We start from the raw sequence: 17,996 nt of genomic DNA, 5'->3' as shown, positions 1-17,996 counted from the left end.
AAATGTAATCTCATAGGGATTGTCTCCAATAAGCAGTGGCTACATTCCATTGTGGGCAATGTAGGCATCAGGTTTTGAAAAGCAGTGTACTCGTCTTGCATTCCCCCTCCACTACAGCAGACCAGAGAAAGCTGTCACCTCTCTTTTATTCTCCACATTCTTCTTCGTTCCTAATACCTGTGCCTTCATTACCCACAATGCAACGTAGCCAATGAGTGACATCACGGTAGGCTACTTATCAGGCTACGCGCAACCATTTAATCTATTCTTTTTTCTATTCAATTTACATTAAAATACTATTACAAGTAATAAGGATAACAATGGATCATGTCTCTGTTGATAGTTTAAAAAGGCAAATATTTGTGCCCCGCTTCAAGGCGCTTGAAGTACTTGTACTGTTGATACAGTGTTTGAGGGGGTGATGATGGGAAATGGGGGTTATAGATCGTCAGACAAAGATTTCCCAACTGTTGTAAGAGCATGTGTTTACTCTTGATCAATCATTCACTGTGGCTGGTCAAGACTGCAGTGGTAGATCTACAGAACAGCTGTTTTGTGATGTTGCATTTTAATGTTAAGGAATAGCTTCTCATTTTCAGTATGAAGATACTGACTCTATGCACACTTCTGTTCATCAATTTTGGCTCTTTTGTGAATGCAACGAGGAGGCCATGGACAACGGCTGAAAACAGGTGCAGTATTACTTCAAATCTTTCTTTCGTTCAGATGATATCATTGGAGTAGCAGAGATTTAATATATTCCATACATCATGATTATTATGAGACAAACTGAGATGACAGTGGGTGTTTTTGGGGAGCCAGAGGGAATGTGACGAGGAGGGCCAGAGCTGTAAACAAACCGACACCTGTTGACTGTATTATGGGGAGGTGGTCATCTTGGACTTCGTGTAACTCCTGCACGGACAAAAAGGTAAGGGTGTTTGTCTCAGTAAATCTCTCCAAAGTCTTTTTTAATCAAATTAATGTTTACAGCAGTCTTCAAAAACACTGGAGTTAAAAGTGGGCAGTCTTTTTGTTTGGTTTTCAGATCAATTCAAAAGATCACTTGGTCCAAAGGGAGGACTGATTATACTTAACTAGTATTCTTTAGTATCTTCTAGACACTACCTAATAAAATGTTGTGTAGCTCTGTGGAATACAGAAAAAAATATTGAATTCATGATTTTGGCTCCACCACTTTGGACATAAGGCAATACAGGTGTTTTTGTGTGGATATATATCTATCTCTAATGACGATATAAGGGAATGGGCGTACGGAGTGAGTTTAATTCTCTTTGTGTCTGGCTTAGTTCCGTTTCCGATACTTGGAGAGGCCCTCACAGTTTGGCGGCACAGAGTGCATTGAGACACTGTGGGAGAAGCAGAAATGTCCAGAAGCAACCGCACAGTGTCTGGTGCCAGATTACTGTGGAAAGAGCTTCACCTGCCTTGAAACTGGCAAGTCCCACCAACAACCACTCAGAGCGCATTCTCTGTCTGCAGGAGTGATGTGAGATTGGTACATGTAGATCTTAGTGAGACTCTCACTGTCTATACAGGGCGCTGCATCAGCCAGTCTCTTCGCTGTAACGGAGAGGCAGACTGTGAAGATAATTCTGATGAGGACGGCTGTGAAAGCATCATCGAGAGAAACGACAAGTGCTCTACCCTGATGCCAATCCCTGGAGCCGAACGTGCTACTCAAGGGTGAATACTGCATCGTCATATTGGTGTTATTTTTATTATTTATTAAATTTTTGTTTATACTTTAATCAGATAAAGAAGGTTTCAAAGGCAAAGTGAAGGCTTGACTTTACCAGGACACATCACATGAGAAATTCTTTCACAGGTCCTCCTATCGCACCATTATTTCCTTTTCTCGTTACATGTCTCATTCAATCTCATACCTTTTACTTATAGGTGCAGTGTAAGAATTGGCCACCGGATGAATTCCCACTCAAAGCAAATAGGGGGTAGCATATTAAAGTTACCACTCTCTGTAGCAAACATTTGCTGCGTTAGCTAGTTAGCTCAGTTAGCCATGCAGCTAGCACTCCAGGCTGAGGGCTAGAAGCACCAGCGAAATATTTTTGTTTGCATAGCACATGAGCTTTGGACCAGGATGGGCCTGGACTAGCCAGTAAGAATGCTATACAAGGGAGCAGCTAGTGAATACATTGTCACCAATGTCCTTCACATTCTATTGATTATTTTTGTGACGTTTGAAATGCTTTCAACCAAAATTCACACCTTTAATGACCAACTTGAATTTACCGCTTTGCCCAGCTACAACATCTTGACAGGAGAATTTATGGATCATGTACTCGACCCTAAGTACTTTGGAGGAAAGTGTGAATATGTCTACAACGGCGAATGGAGGAAATTCAGCTATGACTCATTCTGTGAGAACCTGCACTACAATGAAGATGAAAAGAACTACAGGAAACCTTACAACTACCACACCTACCGTTTTGTGGTATTGTGACATCATGATTTATTTATGTTTTGTAACTTACGAAATGGCCTCTTTAAACTGGGACATTTTTACATTTTAATGTTTAACTCGTGACAGGCTGAAGCTACGTCAGAGGGCTCTCACGAATACTATGACGATATGTTGAGCATGCTGAAAGCGAGGAAAGAAATGAATTCTTTCGACATCGGCGTCACAGTTGGGGTCTATTATGTTGAAGGGGGATTAAGTGGAGGTGAGGAATCTGAATTTCTCCGGAACATAACGAAGCATAACAGCCAGGTATGATCTACTGACCAACAAGTTAACATTGGTAATATTATTTTATTATTTTTGACATAATAGTTTTGTACAACATACTTGTTTTGTTTTTTTTGCTGAGAGTTAGATCAGGAGATTGATACCCTTTCATGTCCATCAGTTTACTTTGAAGCAACCCAGCAGCCGGCTAGCTTAGCTTAGCATAAAGATTGGAAACAAGTAGAAATGGGTAGCCTGGTTCTGTCAGAAGGTGTAAAAAAAAGCTTATTTACAGACACATAACCCCCTGCAATGTTCTTTTTACTTCAATATCTGCACAAAATTATCAAAACAATATAAACCGTGTTTATTGGTGAGCTGGTAGATTATGTTTGGACAGAGCTAAAGCTAGCTGTTTCCCCCTACTTTCCGTCTTCATGCTACGCTGAAAATCTCAGTGCATGCAAGACCTTTTTTTAGTCCTAATACTAAAAAAAGGTCTTGCATGCACTCTCATGTCTGTCCGTTAAATATAGAACAACCACTAGCAGCCGGTTAGCTTAGTTTAGCATAAAAACTGAAAATGGGGAAAACAGCTAGCCTTGGCTCTGTCAAAATGTAACAAAATATACCTACTGTAACAGCTCACTCATTTACAGACACAGTTACATATGACATCAGTTTATGTGCAGATTGAACCAGATATAACGTGTTTATCACTGAGCTGTGACACTTGCTATCATAGATTTAGTTACATTTGGACAGGACTAAGGCTAGCGGTTTTCCCCTGTTGTCAGTTTTTTTTGCCAAACTAACAGTGTATTTCTGAACATTATGAATTGTGTTTAGTAGTGTTTTAGTATCAAGTGTCTGTGGACAAAAGAATGATAATTATTTGGGGTAAAATAATGTTTTATGAATCTTTTGAAAATTATTATTAGGCCTAGCTACCATTCTGGAAACACACTGCAAATACGGAAAAATGACTTTACTCTATAAAAACTCTCTTAAACCTTTTTCGTCTACAGGACTTTGGGTTTGTTCGGCTGTGGTCCAAAATACAAACCGCCAACTTCAAAATGAGAACGGATAAGCTGATGCTTCACGAAGATTTCTACATTTCACTAATGGATCTCCCCGAGCAGTACGACTTTGGGATGTACTCCCGCTTCTTCAACACATTTGGCACTCACTATGTCACGGGGGGAACTATGGGAGGGACCCTTGAATATGTTGTGGTTGTCAACAAAACATTGATGGCAAGATCAAGTACGGTGAAACTTTTCAGTTTGTTAATCAATATAATCCAACAGGAAATGTCACGTAAAGTAACCGTCTTGTATTTCTCTTCCTGAACCCCAACAGAGGTAGAGGGTGAACAAGCTGGTTCATGCTTCGGCGCCTCTATTGGCTTAGGCATTCCCCTCAGCAGCTATGTAGACGCGAATCTCAGAGTGGGTGTGAATCAGTGCACTAAAGAGGGAAAGTACAAAGAAGGTGAGACAACAAAAATCCATTGGCAGCACATACATGAGGTCCTCATGATACCTTTTGTTTGAAACTGAATTTATGTTAAATAGCTTGAATTACCACGTCACATGATGTAAAGGGTTGTTGCATTAATTCAGTTTGTATTACAAATGTGATTTTCTTCTTTCCGTATGCAACATAGAAAGGCCCTCTAGTTCAGCTGTGGTTGAGGACATTGTCACTCTCGTGAAGGGGGGGGTCGTAGACAGCAGCAGTGGCCTGTTGGCTATCAGGAACCCTGAAACATACAAGAACTGGGGAGCGACCCTCAAGTACAACCCGACACTCATCGAATCTGAGGTAACTTCCTTGAAAAAGTAGCGATTTGTGAATATTTGACATGAACAAAACACAAGTTATCATTACGTTCTCATTTTATGACCTGTGCTGCTTCTGTGCCTTTGCTGGTGTAGCCATCTTCTTTTCATGAACTTTTTTCCTATTTCCTCTTCCTGTCTCTGTCTTTTCCTCCCCGATGATCCAGACCATGCCAATTTATGAGCTAGTGCGCTTCAGCACAGCCGCTGACCACGTGGGCGCCAGACTGGCCAACTTGCAGATGGCCTTTGATGAGTATCTGCAGCAGTTCGACTCCTGTCGCTGCGTCCACTGCAGGAACAACGGCATCCCTGTCCTCCAAGGCAATACCTGTAAATGCAACTGTAACGCAGGCTACCTGGGTGACGCCTGTGAAGAGACTCTCAGGAGACGTGAGACTTTTGTCCTATGTTAAACTCACACATTCAAATCATATTTAGTACTTCTAACCTCTGGCAGGAAGTTGTTTATTTATTTGTGTGTAACTCCCTTAACTTGGATCAGTTCTGACTTTTTGTTATATTTAAGATCATCTTAAAACCCTCTAAATGTTACTCCACAGACACAGTGACAGATGGTGCGTGGTCCTGCTGGGGGACCTGGTCATCCTGCGCATCAGGCAGGAAGACTCGGACAAGAACCTGTACTAATCCTGCACCTGACGGAGGCGGAGCAACGTGCCTCGGCTCCTCCTCTCAGAATCAACGCTGTTAGAGTGCCGTTCCCTTCAGAATCAGATGCTCTGAAGTGCTAATTTTACAGTAACCTGACATAGTTTTCATTTAGTGCAAGCTGTTCTTTGACGATCCTTTTGTTAAAGTCGTCGCTCTCAAAATGTAAAGTCTCTTATCAGGACACCGTGTATGACATGCTGTACTTTAAGCAGGAATAAATGATAAACAGACTTTCCCACGTGTGTGTTGATGTTTCTGTGACAACATTGAAACTCTCATGTGGTGTGGGGATAGTGTTGTCAAAAATAAAATTGATTCAGTTTAAATACTCTTTCCCCGCAGCATTGATACACCGGTGTGCTGTCCTCAATGATTCTTTGATTCTGTCTTCTGAAATGTAAAAATGTGCTTCTTCCTCTCAAATTGACGATGTTTTATCTGATAATTAGGACATTTTATTTCAAAATTTTGATTTTTTTAATCACAAACTTGCAGGTTTTTATTTCAAAATTAGATTAATTTTTAAAAAATATTACTTTTATCTCATATTTACTACTTTTTATAAAGACTATGCCTTTTCATAACCCCAAATTTAGAAAATTATACATTTCTATCACATAATTAAGACTTTCAATCTCTTAAATATGCCCAAAAGGATTTTTTTTTTTTTTTTTTTTTTAACTGGCAAACACAGGCTTCCATAATTCAACACACAGTACAAGAGTCTTGTTATATTTATATATAAATAAAGATCCAAAATGTTATGCCCTCCATGTTGTGTCAATTGGTGTTGGATATCGATATCACATGTTTTATTGTATCTATGATAGAAATTCCAGTACTGTGACAGCACCAGTGTAAAATAATTGGTATCTTGCAAAGCTGTTGTCTCAAAGTGGCTTCTGCACCTGACCACTGAAGGCCCACAGTGTAATCATAAGTCATGACGTCAGAGACAGAGACACACCTGACGGTCTGAAAGCGTCACTCACGTCCACCTAATGATAAAAAATACTAAAGGCCCTACAGTGTTATTATTATCATCATTATTATTATTATTTGTTTATTATTATTTGTTTTGTATGTCTTAAACACTTCGAAAGAACTCTGGATGTGCACAACTTTGCCTGTATTATGACATAATTTTGATCCGTGGCTCAGATCCTCAAGATGGTGGCGTTTTAAACATTTACTTTTTAGATATTCCATGTCATGACAGATGTTTAAAATACGCTTGAACTTTTCCCCCTTCAGGTCGTGGAGATGACCTCGCCGAGCGCCCTGCAGACGTCTTCCCTGAGGTGATCTGGGCAGTCGACAGCGATGAAGAATATCTCCCTGTCGTCTTCTCCTGTGAGGAGGAAGAGGTAGGTGAGGTTCAGGTAGGTACTGTAGGTGGAGGGGACGATGTCTTTGGAGGTGAAGATGAAGACATGCCCCAGCTCTTCATCGATTTGGATTTCGAGTTTGATGTCAACATCAATGGCGTCATGGAGTTGGACAATGAAGATGATGAAGACACAGATGATGAAGACACAGATGATGAAGACACAGATGATGAAGACACAGATGATTCTGACGAGACCGGCAAGGATTCTGGCTACGGGTCCATGTCTGAGGACGAAGAGCTCATTGAAGACATTGATGAAGAGGACACTCTCGTCCAGCAGCTACCCCCCGGGAAGTTTCCAGCAGGAATGGAGAGAAGAGTATCCTCCCGTTCCTTCACCTCCTCCTGTCACCGGTCCTCACCAGCTGGACGTAGGCCGCCAACAGCAGCTTCCTCAGCATCAAGCGGGACCACCTCCAGAGTGGTTTATTTAGTTTTCATATTTAATTAGCCTTTTTCAATTACTCAGAGATTAGTATTGTTACACTGTTGCACTGGTATGTGTTTTCCTTTGGAAGGTATCGATGGACACACCAGACAAAGGTCAGCTGAAACTTGACGACAAATCCTGTGCTAGTTTTAATGTCACTCTCCAGTAATTCACATTGTTCTTTTGACTCACTCTTTAATATCTGTCATTAGATACGCTGCATCAACCTGTCTGCAAGAGCCGGCGACCTGGGAGACTGACGATCGGCATCCTGGATTTCCATGCCGACGGAGAACGTACGGACCAGATGAGAAGGATGGAGCTTAAGCTTCCAATAATGTAAATTTGTGTCAAAAGGTGATTCATGACCCGTGTTTGTGTTTCAGGGCAAGACCACTTTATGTTTTTGGTGTTCAGAAATCAAGACAGCAGAGAAAGAGACAAGAATGCAATCAAAATAAGACAAACTTCTAAAGTATTTCTGTGTCTTTATCCAACAATATTCTGATAATTCAGAAATGTGACAATGTGTGAAGTCTTAAATCAAATAAAGGTTTTGTTGATTATGATTTAGTGTGTTTTGATGTTCCTCGAAATACTTTACTGGTACAAGTGATCAGTGGGATTTTCAACCATTTGGTGAATCTTTAATTAAGTATTATATCTGTCATTACTGCTAAAAAAGCACTACTGTGTACTTTTTCACCTCGATTGTCTGAGTAGTGTGGTGTTTTTAGGTTTATTTTAGTTCTCTAAAAACAGAAACAATTAACCATGCTATATCACGGTCTATTATGTCTTGTCCTGTATGTTTAGTAAGATGGAAGTTCTTAAAAATGTGCTGTTGGGCTCAGAGGCAGCGTGTAATCTGCAAAGTAGCTCACATACCAAAATACCATACGTAAAGTGGAGTATAAGTACAATATTTGCCTCCAAAATGTAGTAGAGAAGAAGTATTAAGTATTAAGCAGAAGTACAGTACTTGTGTAAATGTACTCAGTTACTTTCCCTCACTGCCACTGACTTTGTTGTTGGGTAGTACACCTTTGGGGTACTTTTCACACCTCAGCGAGGCAAAATATAACACTGACATGGTGTGTTCAGGTGCAGCTGGGCTGAAACGAGCCACATGGTTTTACATTCTTCACCAAATATTCATTAAGGACATAATTTCCATCCATGTGAGTCTGTTTTTATTCAAACGTTGTCACACTCCGCACTGAGAAGACAAACACACCACAGACTAAACTTTAACTTTCAAGAACGTTTCTGCAATTCATTATGTCAGCGTTGACATGTGACAGCTTTAAAAGCATTCAGTAGACTCTTCCTGCGGCCCTCTGCATGTCGCACCTCCGTTGCTGGGCGCTGGATGGTTGCACTGTCGACTCCTCGTCATTCTGCTCCCACTGCAGGACGACCACGCACCCCAGCAGCTCCAGCTGCCGTCAATGCCTATATCTGTCAGGAGGGACCGTATCATATCTCATTATGTCAACATCTCAGAAGAAAAAAAAGAGAAAAGGAAAAAGAAAAAGAGAAACAGTGTGCAGTTTTGTATTTGGGATGTTGGGTGCCAACCTTTTCGCCTTTGAGTGATCTCACAGCCACGTCCAGTGTAGCCATTAGGACACACACAGTCACACCTGGTGCCTGTTAAGGGAGATGGCAATACTTCTTTCATTATCTTTATTACCACCAATATCATTACCATCACTGCAGTCATCACCAGAGTCACTTTATGCACCATACTCTTGTGCTTGGGAGCAAAAACTTGTGTGTGTTAATGGAATTGGTCATCCACCTATGCCGTTTTTCCACCAGCAGTTTTTGCAAATCAAACTGGGCTCGCTGGTTTGCTTTTCCACCACCAGTTTTACTGCGCTGAGCTGAGCCGAGCCGTGCTGGCGATGGACCTACTCTGAAATAGGCCTCCATGTGGGCCGCGGTGCCTTCTCATGACTGCAGCCAACCCATAACAAGCACCCGTCTCCCCCTCAAACAAGTGTGTGTTGCAAATTGTTACTCAACTCATGTCTGTACAGGAAACCTGAGAAGAAAGACAGTTTTAAAAGTCTGTTTTCAGCTCTCCGTACTTTTGATGCTTCTAACTATATCTCTTCAGTGTCTGTTCAGGAGTCATGTTTAGCGACTGCTGGTGAAAACACATTTCCTGTAATGCTGCTTCATTATAAAAGCTTTTAAATGACTAAATAACAGGGGGCTTTGGTTGTAAAAAAGTTACAGTAACTGACTGAGGTACCTCTCAAAACGGCCAGCCCGTTGTTGTGGCAGGGAGCGCACCGACATGGGCTAGCCTCTGCCAGGTACTCTGACAGGGCTCTCTTCAGGTTTCTTTTCAGGGTGGCGTGTTCGGTGAAGTCTCTGGAGGTCACCAGCTCAAACAGCGGCCGTGTCTAATGGGGAACAAATGGAACCGTTAAACCAGGGCCTGTTTACTGTTCAAACTCTCTTGAATTGAGCTTTTTTCTTTTTAGACAACTGGAGAGCCCCACAAATGCTGAGACCCTGACCGTGTTGGAGCGAGGCGGCCCATTTGTAGTTGGCACAGTCGCTACCTGGCATTGTTCGCTGACTGTACTCCAACTCACTATTGATCTGTACTTTGCCTCGCTGCAATGGTGCCAATCCTGTAACTGCCGCAGACCTACTTTATTGCAAATGTTTTTGCAACAATTAGTCAGGTCAAATTCCCTGCAGACAGTTTTATTACAGCCGCCAGCTGAGATGGTGAAAAAACAAAAGGAGGTGATAAAGGTGCAATGTGTAGTTTTGGGGAAGACATTTTAGTCAGAAGAGAAAGATCTTCATCGACTGATGTTTTATGCCTGTTCAAACGGAAAAAAACAAACTGACCTTAAACGACAACACATTTTCATACTTTTTAACTTTGTTCATATGTGGCGGACCCTGCCACCTTTCTAGAGACGCAGTCATGGAAAAAATAAATGTTTCTGAGCTTGTATTATGACCTCATTGATACTGTAAACACTAATACATAAGAAACAGACAAACTAAGTGAGAAAGGAAGAGAAGCTCACTTTTGTGCGGATGAAATCGGGGTTATAACGCACGCCCTCGCCCCAGAGCCCCATCAGCGGCGGGGTGGGAAGCTTTTTAGACACAAGCGCAGTGATGGATTGACTGCTTCCGCCCTTTACCACGGCAACGAAGTCCTCCACCATGCTGCCATTGGCTGTGTCGTCTGGGGAGAGACGGGTTGACTTCAGAGTTCTAGCATCGGCTCAAGCGTCCGATGTAAAAACAGAGGGCATTCTGCAGGAGGTCTGGTAAAACATGGAAGCTCACCTCCCATCTCATTCAGCAGGCCGTCGCAGGACCCACCATGAAACCCCAACGTCACATAAACGCCGTATATGTTTGCCCCGGCCTTGATGCCTGCCTGTGTGCAGCGCTTGTAGTCTGACAAAGAAAAATCTAGAGCGACAAAACCCTTCAGTCAGACTTCAGTGATGAAGGAATGGTAAGTTAAAGACAATGCCACTGCAGTATCTGACCAAAACAAATTATCTTTATGCATTCTTGTGATAAGTAAGGAAACTGGAGAATTTGATTTGATTTGACTCAAGATGCCCAATGAACTGGTATTTATTACCTGATTTCTCCAGCCTCTCCTTGTTCAGGATGATGGTGTGCTCATACTCTCCTCCCAGGGATGCCTCTGTGATGTAGTGGGTGCCATAGTCTTTGTAGATCTGTCTGTACTCCCCATAAACATAGGACTGCGGCAAGGAGCGCAGGCGCTGCAGGAACTCGGGGTGAAGCATCAAATCATCCGACTTCAACATGTACTGGGCCAACTCCAGTTCCGCTGTGGCCCTCACAAAGCTGTAAGACTGGGGACAGAATCGGCAGGGATGCTTTGCAGATTATTTTTAAATGAATTGTGGATTTGCATAAATTGTACATCTGTTGGGTTTGCTTTGTTTTGTTGCTACTCAGTAGGTTGTGTGGAGGTCAGGAGAAAAGAAAAAGACAAACAATTTCTCACCTTGCCAGAATAGCGGCGAAGCTTCTGAACTGACTTGGTGTATTTGGCGTCATTTTTGTGGAAGCCGAATTCAAATAAGCCCGGAATGCCCAACCCGAAGGAAACACTTGTTTTTTCGCTGCGCTCATTCATGGTGTAGTCCATGTACTCGGAGTATGACTCAAAAGACTGCAGGCTGAAATCATACGAGGCTTTTGTCTGAAAATACACGAGAAAAACAAAATACTCCCTTTTAGGATCATATTGATTAAATGAACAATGGTTGGAACATGGCGTGATGATATTTCATACTCAAACAATGATTATCATGAGTTAAAAATCAATTCTAGCTGTAGAAACACACACAGAAAAAAATGGAAATGCTTTTTTATGAGGCATCCTCTATGAAGAGTTCATGGGTTATTAAAGCAGCGTTATGTACATTTTCCCCCTCAGAATAACAGCTTCAAAATCACTTGTTTCTGCAATATGTAACTTCAGTGAGAGGGAAGGATCAAAACGTTACGTACATAATAAGTTTACTGCAACACATAACATTGTCACAACGTAATGAGTTTTGTCTGTAGTCAGCACCTACGTCACGTCTGACAAACTGTCACAGACCTGGGATTTGTATTTACGACAGTGTTGTTCCACTCGGAAACTGTGGGGGGCGCCAAATTGCACAACATGCAAATGTGTACATAAAGCAAAATCAAAAATGATTTGTGTAGTTCGCCAGGCTGTGAATAATCTCAACCTTTCCTTTTGGTAATAATCCAGTTTTGACGTGGGTTATCCATTCATTCAAATGTTTGTTCATTACATGTTTGCATAATTTTCCTCTGCAGCCAACTTCTGGAAGGTAAGCTGTAATATGGTCCTATCAATCAAAGGGACTTTCCACAGCTTGGCAGGCTGAATATTGATCTTATTGGGAAGTGATCTGTAAAGTAATTATAAGTGATCTAATGACCATTAGGAAAGACATTTGTTACGACTTACTGACCCGTTATAAATTGTGATGCATTACAAGGTGGTACAAAGTAAACTAAATGTTGTATATCCAGTCGATCACTGGTCGACTCATGGTGCCTCCATGTTCAGAAGTACACAGCAGAAGTGACCTGTTGGAGGACGCTATGGAAGATTAAACATGATTAATTGCCTTCCAGGGTGCCCCTCAAACATCCTCAGTCGTAATCATTATACCAAACGTGATCACCTGTAGAGTGTACTGTTGCAAGTTGTACGGCTTCCTGAATGGGACATTTTGGATGTAGTGTGGTAAGCAGCTTCCAGCGTAGTATCTGTTATCAAGCACCACTCCCTCTAGGTTACTGTCCAAGATGTTGATTCTGGAAGATGAGTAGCAGCATTAACGGTGAGCAGATTGAATCAAGGAGAGCAACGTGTTATTCGTCCTCGAAAATCTCTGTGACTCACACTGCGGACTAAAAGGGAACGTGACTCACCCTTTGGCGAGGTTTTCGATTCCCCAATACTCGTCAACCTCCTGCCTGCAGGGCTTGGAAACCCTCTTGCAGCCCACTTCATCTGACATGTCCCCACAGTCATCCTCCCCACTGCACTGCAGAGTTCTGGGGATACAGCGACCTGGAGGAGAGGTAAGACGAGGTTGGCATTTAGTAATGGTTCAGTTCCAAAGAGGATGAGCGGATCAACACCATTGTACGCTAAAGCAACATTATGGAGAAATTGGCCAATTAGCTTAGCTTAGCACAAAGACTGAAGGCTGTGGGGAACAGCTGTCCAACACAATCCGACACTTGTACAGATTTTACCAATGAAATATTTGTTAATTAGGGTGACACGTTGTGATACTACCTTGAGATATGAGACAGAGCTAGGCTAATTGGTGGCTGGTTCATTTTTAGTGTACTGACATGAGAATGATATGAATTTATTCACGTGACTCTGCAACAAAAGCAAATAAGCTTAAAAAATTGTTAAATGTCAAATTATTTTTAGAATTAATTGGCATCTGGCTGTGAGACTGCAGATTGCAACCAACCGAACACCCCTCACCTCTGCAGCACAGTAGATACAGAATAGATCAGATGAAAATATTAAAGGGGCAAATGTGAAAGAGAAATAACTATAATTATTAACAGAATGTGAATTAATGGCAGTGTTGACATTATGGTGCCTATGAGTGTGTGGTATCAGTGTGAACACTAACACCCCTCTGGTCCATAAGCTTGCAGTCTTAACAGCTACCTGCACGGCTAACTAAGCTAACGACGCTGATGAAATGCTGCCTGCTGTTTGTCTGGAGTATCAATTTGACTTATAGTCAATTCTTACATGTTGCACCTTTAACGTTTTTCTTCTTGTGATTTAAATTTTTGAACATCCAAACAGCCAGTGTTACTGCTCTGTGGCTGTATAACACAACACTAAATGATGCTTTCTGCTTTTTCAGTTAACAAAGTAGAGTATTGGTGTATGGGTGCAGCAGCTACCTGTCTGGATGCAGAGGAACCCCTCGCACAGAGGAACATTGTTACAGGTGTAGCGGGCTGAAACGGCACAGGCCTCCTCCTGCCTGCCATGAAAATTGCACGGCTGCCCTCCAAACTGGGACGGCTGGTCCAGTTTAGCGTAGCGGTACTGGATGGTTGAGGGAGACAAACACATAAACAGTCAGGGAAACACAGGGGAAGGCTCACCACCACCCAATAAAGGTGGTGGAAGAGCTCGGAATACTGCCCCGGGGAGCTATAACAGCCGTAATCCCATTAGAGGGCTGTTTTCACTCTGTCATGTCAAGGTTATTAATCCCCCTCCTTGTAAAGTGGATGAGATAGAGCACTGAAGTACATCAGCTGAGACCATTGCCAGCTGTGGAACTCTACCTCACAGAAAAAAGAAAAAAAACAACAGCACACACTGGTCCAAAGTGTTGAAAGACTCAGATTTATCTCACAATGCTAGCAGTGCATGAATAATTTATTTATCCAAATCGGATCTCATTTATGATAACCGCAGCGTTACAATTGGTTAAGACAATTTGCCTGGCCAGTCGTTTACTGATCTACTGAATACACTGCAGTCCATAAAACCAGTGTTTTTTCTTTTTAGTGGCTTGACCGTTTACTTTTAGAATTAGGAGTCACAGCTTTTTATCTGGGAAAGATTTGGCTGTCAACAAGACAGTGAGCCTCCCTATGATATAATCTGTATGTCCAGTACTGAAGGGTCACTTTACCTGCACACCACAAGGCTCTTGTCCAGCAGTTGGCTAACTTGGCGTTAGAATTGGAATTGGAGATCGAAAACTCCTCGACGAGGAAATAAACTGTTTTGTGTTGTTTTCACACAAGCTTTAGCATTGCTGATCAACACATTGTGTCACGATTGGAGGCAAGCTGTTTCCAGTCTTTGTGCTAAGATAAGTGTGGCTGTAGCTTCATGTTTACCATATGGAAATAAGAGTGGTGCCAATCTTCTAATCTGTCTTCCTAATACTATTCTTTTAAGGTTCAAATGGTTTTGTAAAGGACATCTTTTTTTTTTTTTAATTAATTAAATGTTTGTAATGCATGTCTGCCACTGAATCGACACAGCGGCCATTTTCCTCTGGCGTCACGCTGTTGTGCTGCTGTTTTCGCGGTTGCAAGTCATTTAAACCTGAAAATAAAAATCTGAAATATTGCTCACATTTCAACACTTCCTGATTGGTCAGCCACTGAAAATATGATGGATGGTGAAAATCTGGAGCGCTATTGAGCCATATTTCAAGGTAAGACAGCCTATTTGAGAGCTCATTAGTCAACATTAGCATTTGAACACTCCCTAGCTAACATTACTGCTTGATTCCACCCAGTGTGTTTCACTACCAGTTTAAATAAGTACACAAGAATTCATCTATCTATTTCCTATCGTCGTGTGTAACACTATCAAACGGTAGGATTGGATGCTAACATTAGCTGTTGACTAACTGAAGCTAACGGGTCGTCAAAAATGTTGTTTTACCTTGAAATATGTCCAGAGATGTCCATTGTCTTTTTTAGTGGCTGATCAAACAGGAAGTGATGACATGTACGGTCATTATAATCAGAAGCTTCTCACTATTAATCAGCTAATATCCTTTATGCTAAAGCTGTTTGCCACCACCTAAACCTTCTCCTTATGACGTCTTTTCAGATGTAATGCTAAACCTTTTCTGCCATAATTAAAGGGGCACTACTTAGATTTGGAGAAGAAACTCTATTTCTACAATATTAATGGGGTAATAATACAAACACAGAAATATTTATTTTTTGAAAAAACAAGCTGTTCCCAGAGGAAACACTGTATGAAGCTATAAAGGTGGCAGGGTCTGCCACATTTAAATTGAATTTAACAGTAGAGAGTTTGTCTCCTGAGCTTATTCATTTGATGAAGATCTTTCTCTTCTGATAAAAATGTATTCCCCAGAACTACACAGTGCTACAATACTTCATCATATGTGTCTCTGACTGCACTTATTTTAAATGCAGCACTAAAAGTCAACTTTTGGCGATTTCCGTTGTTTTTACTGACAGATGACCAGACCAACTCCAGACTGTCCTGCTGGGCCCAACATCCAATGCCATATATAGTCATTGTAAGGTCTTTCAGGCCCACTATCGCCTGTCTGGTGTCATCATACTTACTCTTTTTTTCTGACAGGTGTCACAGCGTGACCATGCGCTCCACTCTGATAAAACACAGTCCACTGGATGAACTACCACCCGACCGCCCGCTGAGCGAGCCTCACGAACACCGGGCTCTTCATTGCTCGCTGCTGTGATGGCGACTTCACTGTGACATGAAGATCAAAAGTCAAAACAAAAGGATACTTTTAGCACTGTGGAAGCAAAAGGTCTTTTTTTTTCTCTCAGAACTATCTTGGTAGGGTTGGCTACTGACAGATCTAATGATCTTAATTAGAGGAAAAAACTGTCACTCAAGCGCAGGTACAAGTGAAATTAGTTACTGACATTGGAAATTTGGTAAGCTATGTTTGAGCATTATTATGATTCAGCATGTCTTTGAAAGCAAGACAATCACAATGCTTGAATTAACCCGAATTAAACATGATAGGACAAAGGAAAGGGACACTCTACTAAACAGACGAATAAAACTCCTACCTTAGCAGCACCAGGCTCAGAGAAACGTGCAGCAGACAGCATTGAAAACTGCGTGCACTCGAGCGTATCACCACAGAAAGCATGGTTGTGTGTTATGCCCGACTGTGAACAAGTAGACGACACTCCTCAGCTCTCTATGTAAACACTCACCGATCAATACTGGCCTGGATATGAACTCACTGCCGCCGTTAGACTCAGACGTGGAGCTGAATACACAATCCTGCAGGCCTCAGAGCCACAGACCAGGTGTTTGGGTCTTGTGTCAGTGTGTATTATTAACTGACACACTCCTCGGGTTCACAAAGAAGCAGTTGAGGATGTCTTTTCAGTTATCATACGTCTTATGATGTATAACCTGTGGCTGTGGGATGAATCTAAAATGGCGAACAAAACATACATTAGATGACTGATGGACAGTGGTGGGGAGTGAAAGCTTTGTGATGTAGTCAGTTCCCGTAACAGACATCTGTGGTCATGTTTGTGTACTTTGTGTACTGACCTTTAAACTTTGTTTAGCCTCAGTCATGTTTGATTCTACAGAATGACACAATCCAATGACCCAGCAGCAGTTAGTGCAATTTTGGGGTATTTGTATTCACGCAACTTAATTCCATATTTAAAGTGTGTTTACAGGTCTTAGGGAGTGCATGTATGAGTAGAAGTATAAAGCCTTTTGTGGCTCCATGCCCAATCTGATAAATGGTGTTTATCATTTGTTTTTAAACTCTTCATAATGTCTCTGGCAGGAGTGCGATGCCAGACCAGTCGACCACTTTTGAGAACCTGGTGCCTACATGACCCACAATGCAATTTGGCCACTGAGTGACATCACTGGAGGCGATTCAATTGATTACATGCAGCTTCATGTGGCGCCACAAATGGCTTTATACTCCTTTTTCACACAGTATGCAGTAATTTTCCCCAAGACCTGTAAACACACTGTAATGAGTGGAGTTACCCTTTAAACATACACATTTCTTTAGATAATAAAATAGAAGACGTTCTCAACTTGTTTTGTTTGTGACCCCTGATAAATAACAGATGTCTGTTAGTTGTTAGCAGGTCCAACAAATGTGATATCCCGTCTAAGCTTTCCAGTTTAATCAGAATAACGAGATGCGGCTCAGGGGTCATAGTTTCCAATAGCTCACAATCAAAGCAAACATTAAAGTCCAGCAGTGAATACAAATACGTGTAGCTCAGCTCTACGTTTCTTCTACTGTTCGGCCCCATTATCCGTCTCATAATGAACCAGACTAATCTTGTAACCCTAGGTCGAAAAAACACTAAAATAAACCAAACCGTATAAAAAGCAGTTAAATCTGGCTCCACTCTGACCAGCTAATCGCTGCTCATACGCTGATGCATCAACATTTTTACTCACTGGCCTTTTCTGGCCCACTAATCTTTTAATCTGTTGTTTTGTCCCGTGTTGTTTGCTGCACTCATTGTGTGTCTCAGTGTGTTTTTTCCTTTTACATGTTTTGCTCAGCTTAAGCTGTATTTAAACGCAATCTATAAATGAAATAAAATTGAGTATTAAAAATGGAATCATTTAACATGTTTATTATATTTCCTTTTTCTGTTTAAGTACTTTTACTAGTGATACTTTAAGTGCATTTTGAATATGTCATACGTGGTCACATGACAACGACTGAGTGCACGGCGGATCTGTGAAGTGTTTGTGTGAGGAGAGCAGCCTCTGTTGGCTGCTTCAGAGCTCTTTACGGTTGATCACCAGAACACGAGTGGTGTGAGGTCAAAGAAAGAAAAGAGAGCGGAGCGGAGAAG

The 17,996-nt window shown here is 41.7% G+C and overlaps 2 protein-coding genes across 2 annotated transcripts; one reads left to right on the top strand and one right to left on the bottom strand.

Moving 5' to 3' along the window:
- Positions 1-505: 505 nt before the first annotated feature.
- On the top strand, positions 506-5,470 carry c8a (complement component 8, alpha polypeptide). Its single transcript, XM_030404068.1, has 11 exons — positions 506-692; positions 823-931; positions 1,311-1,458; positions 1,560-1,707; positions 2,287-2,476; positions 2,573-2,755; positions 3,742-3,982; positions 4,079-4,210; positions 4,386-4,543; positions 4,728-4,953; positions 5,124-5,470. The coding sequence occupies exons 1-11, from the start codon at positions 601-603 to the stop codon at positions 5,273-5,275; spliced, it is 1,779 nt and encodes a 592-aa protein (XP_030259928.1). The 5' UTR covers positions 506-600; the 3' UTR covers positions 5,276-5,470.
- Positions 5,471-8,225: 2,755 nt separating this feature from the next.
- Positions 8,226-16,355, bottom strand: c8b (complement component 8, beta polypeptide). The gene is made up of 12 exons (XM_030404069.1): positions 16,206-16,355; positions 15,729-15,876; positions 13,554-13,701; positions 12,543-12,684; positions 12,293-12,425; positions 11,089-11,286; positions 10,693-10,933; positions 10,386-10,514; positions 10,118-10,281; positions 9,319-9,472; positions 8,637-8,708; positions 8,226-8,516 (listed from the first exon to the last, which is right to left on the bottom strand). Exons 1-12 carry the CDS (start codon positions 16,286-16,288, stop codon positions 8,362-8,364), a joined length of 1,767 nt encoding a protein of 588 aa, XP_030259929.1. The 5' UTR covers positions 16,289-16,355; the 3' UTR covers positions 8,226-8,361.
- Between the last annotated feature and the right edge of the window lie 1,641 nt (positions 16,356-17,996).

The sequence above is a fragment of the Sparus aurata genome, chromosome 21 (genome assembly GCF_900880675.1).
Source record: "Sparus aurata chromosome 21, fSpaAur1.1, whole genome shotgun sequence".
Classification (NCBI taxonomy): domain Eukaryota; kingdom Metazoa; phylum Chordata; class Actinopteri; order Spariformes; family Sparidae; genus Sparus; species Sparus aurata.
This window is presented reverse-complemented; position numbering and strand designations above follow the sequence as displayed.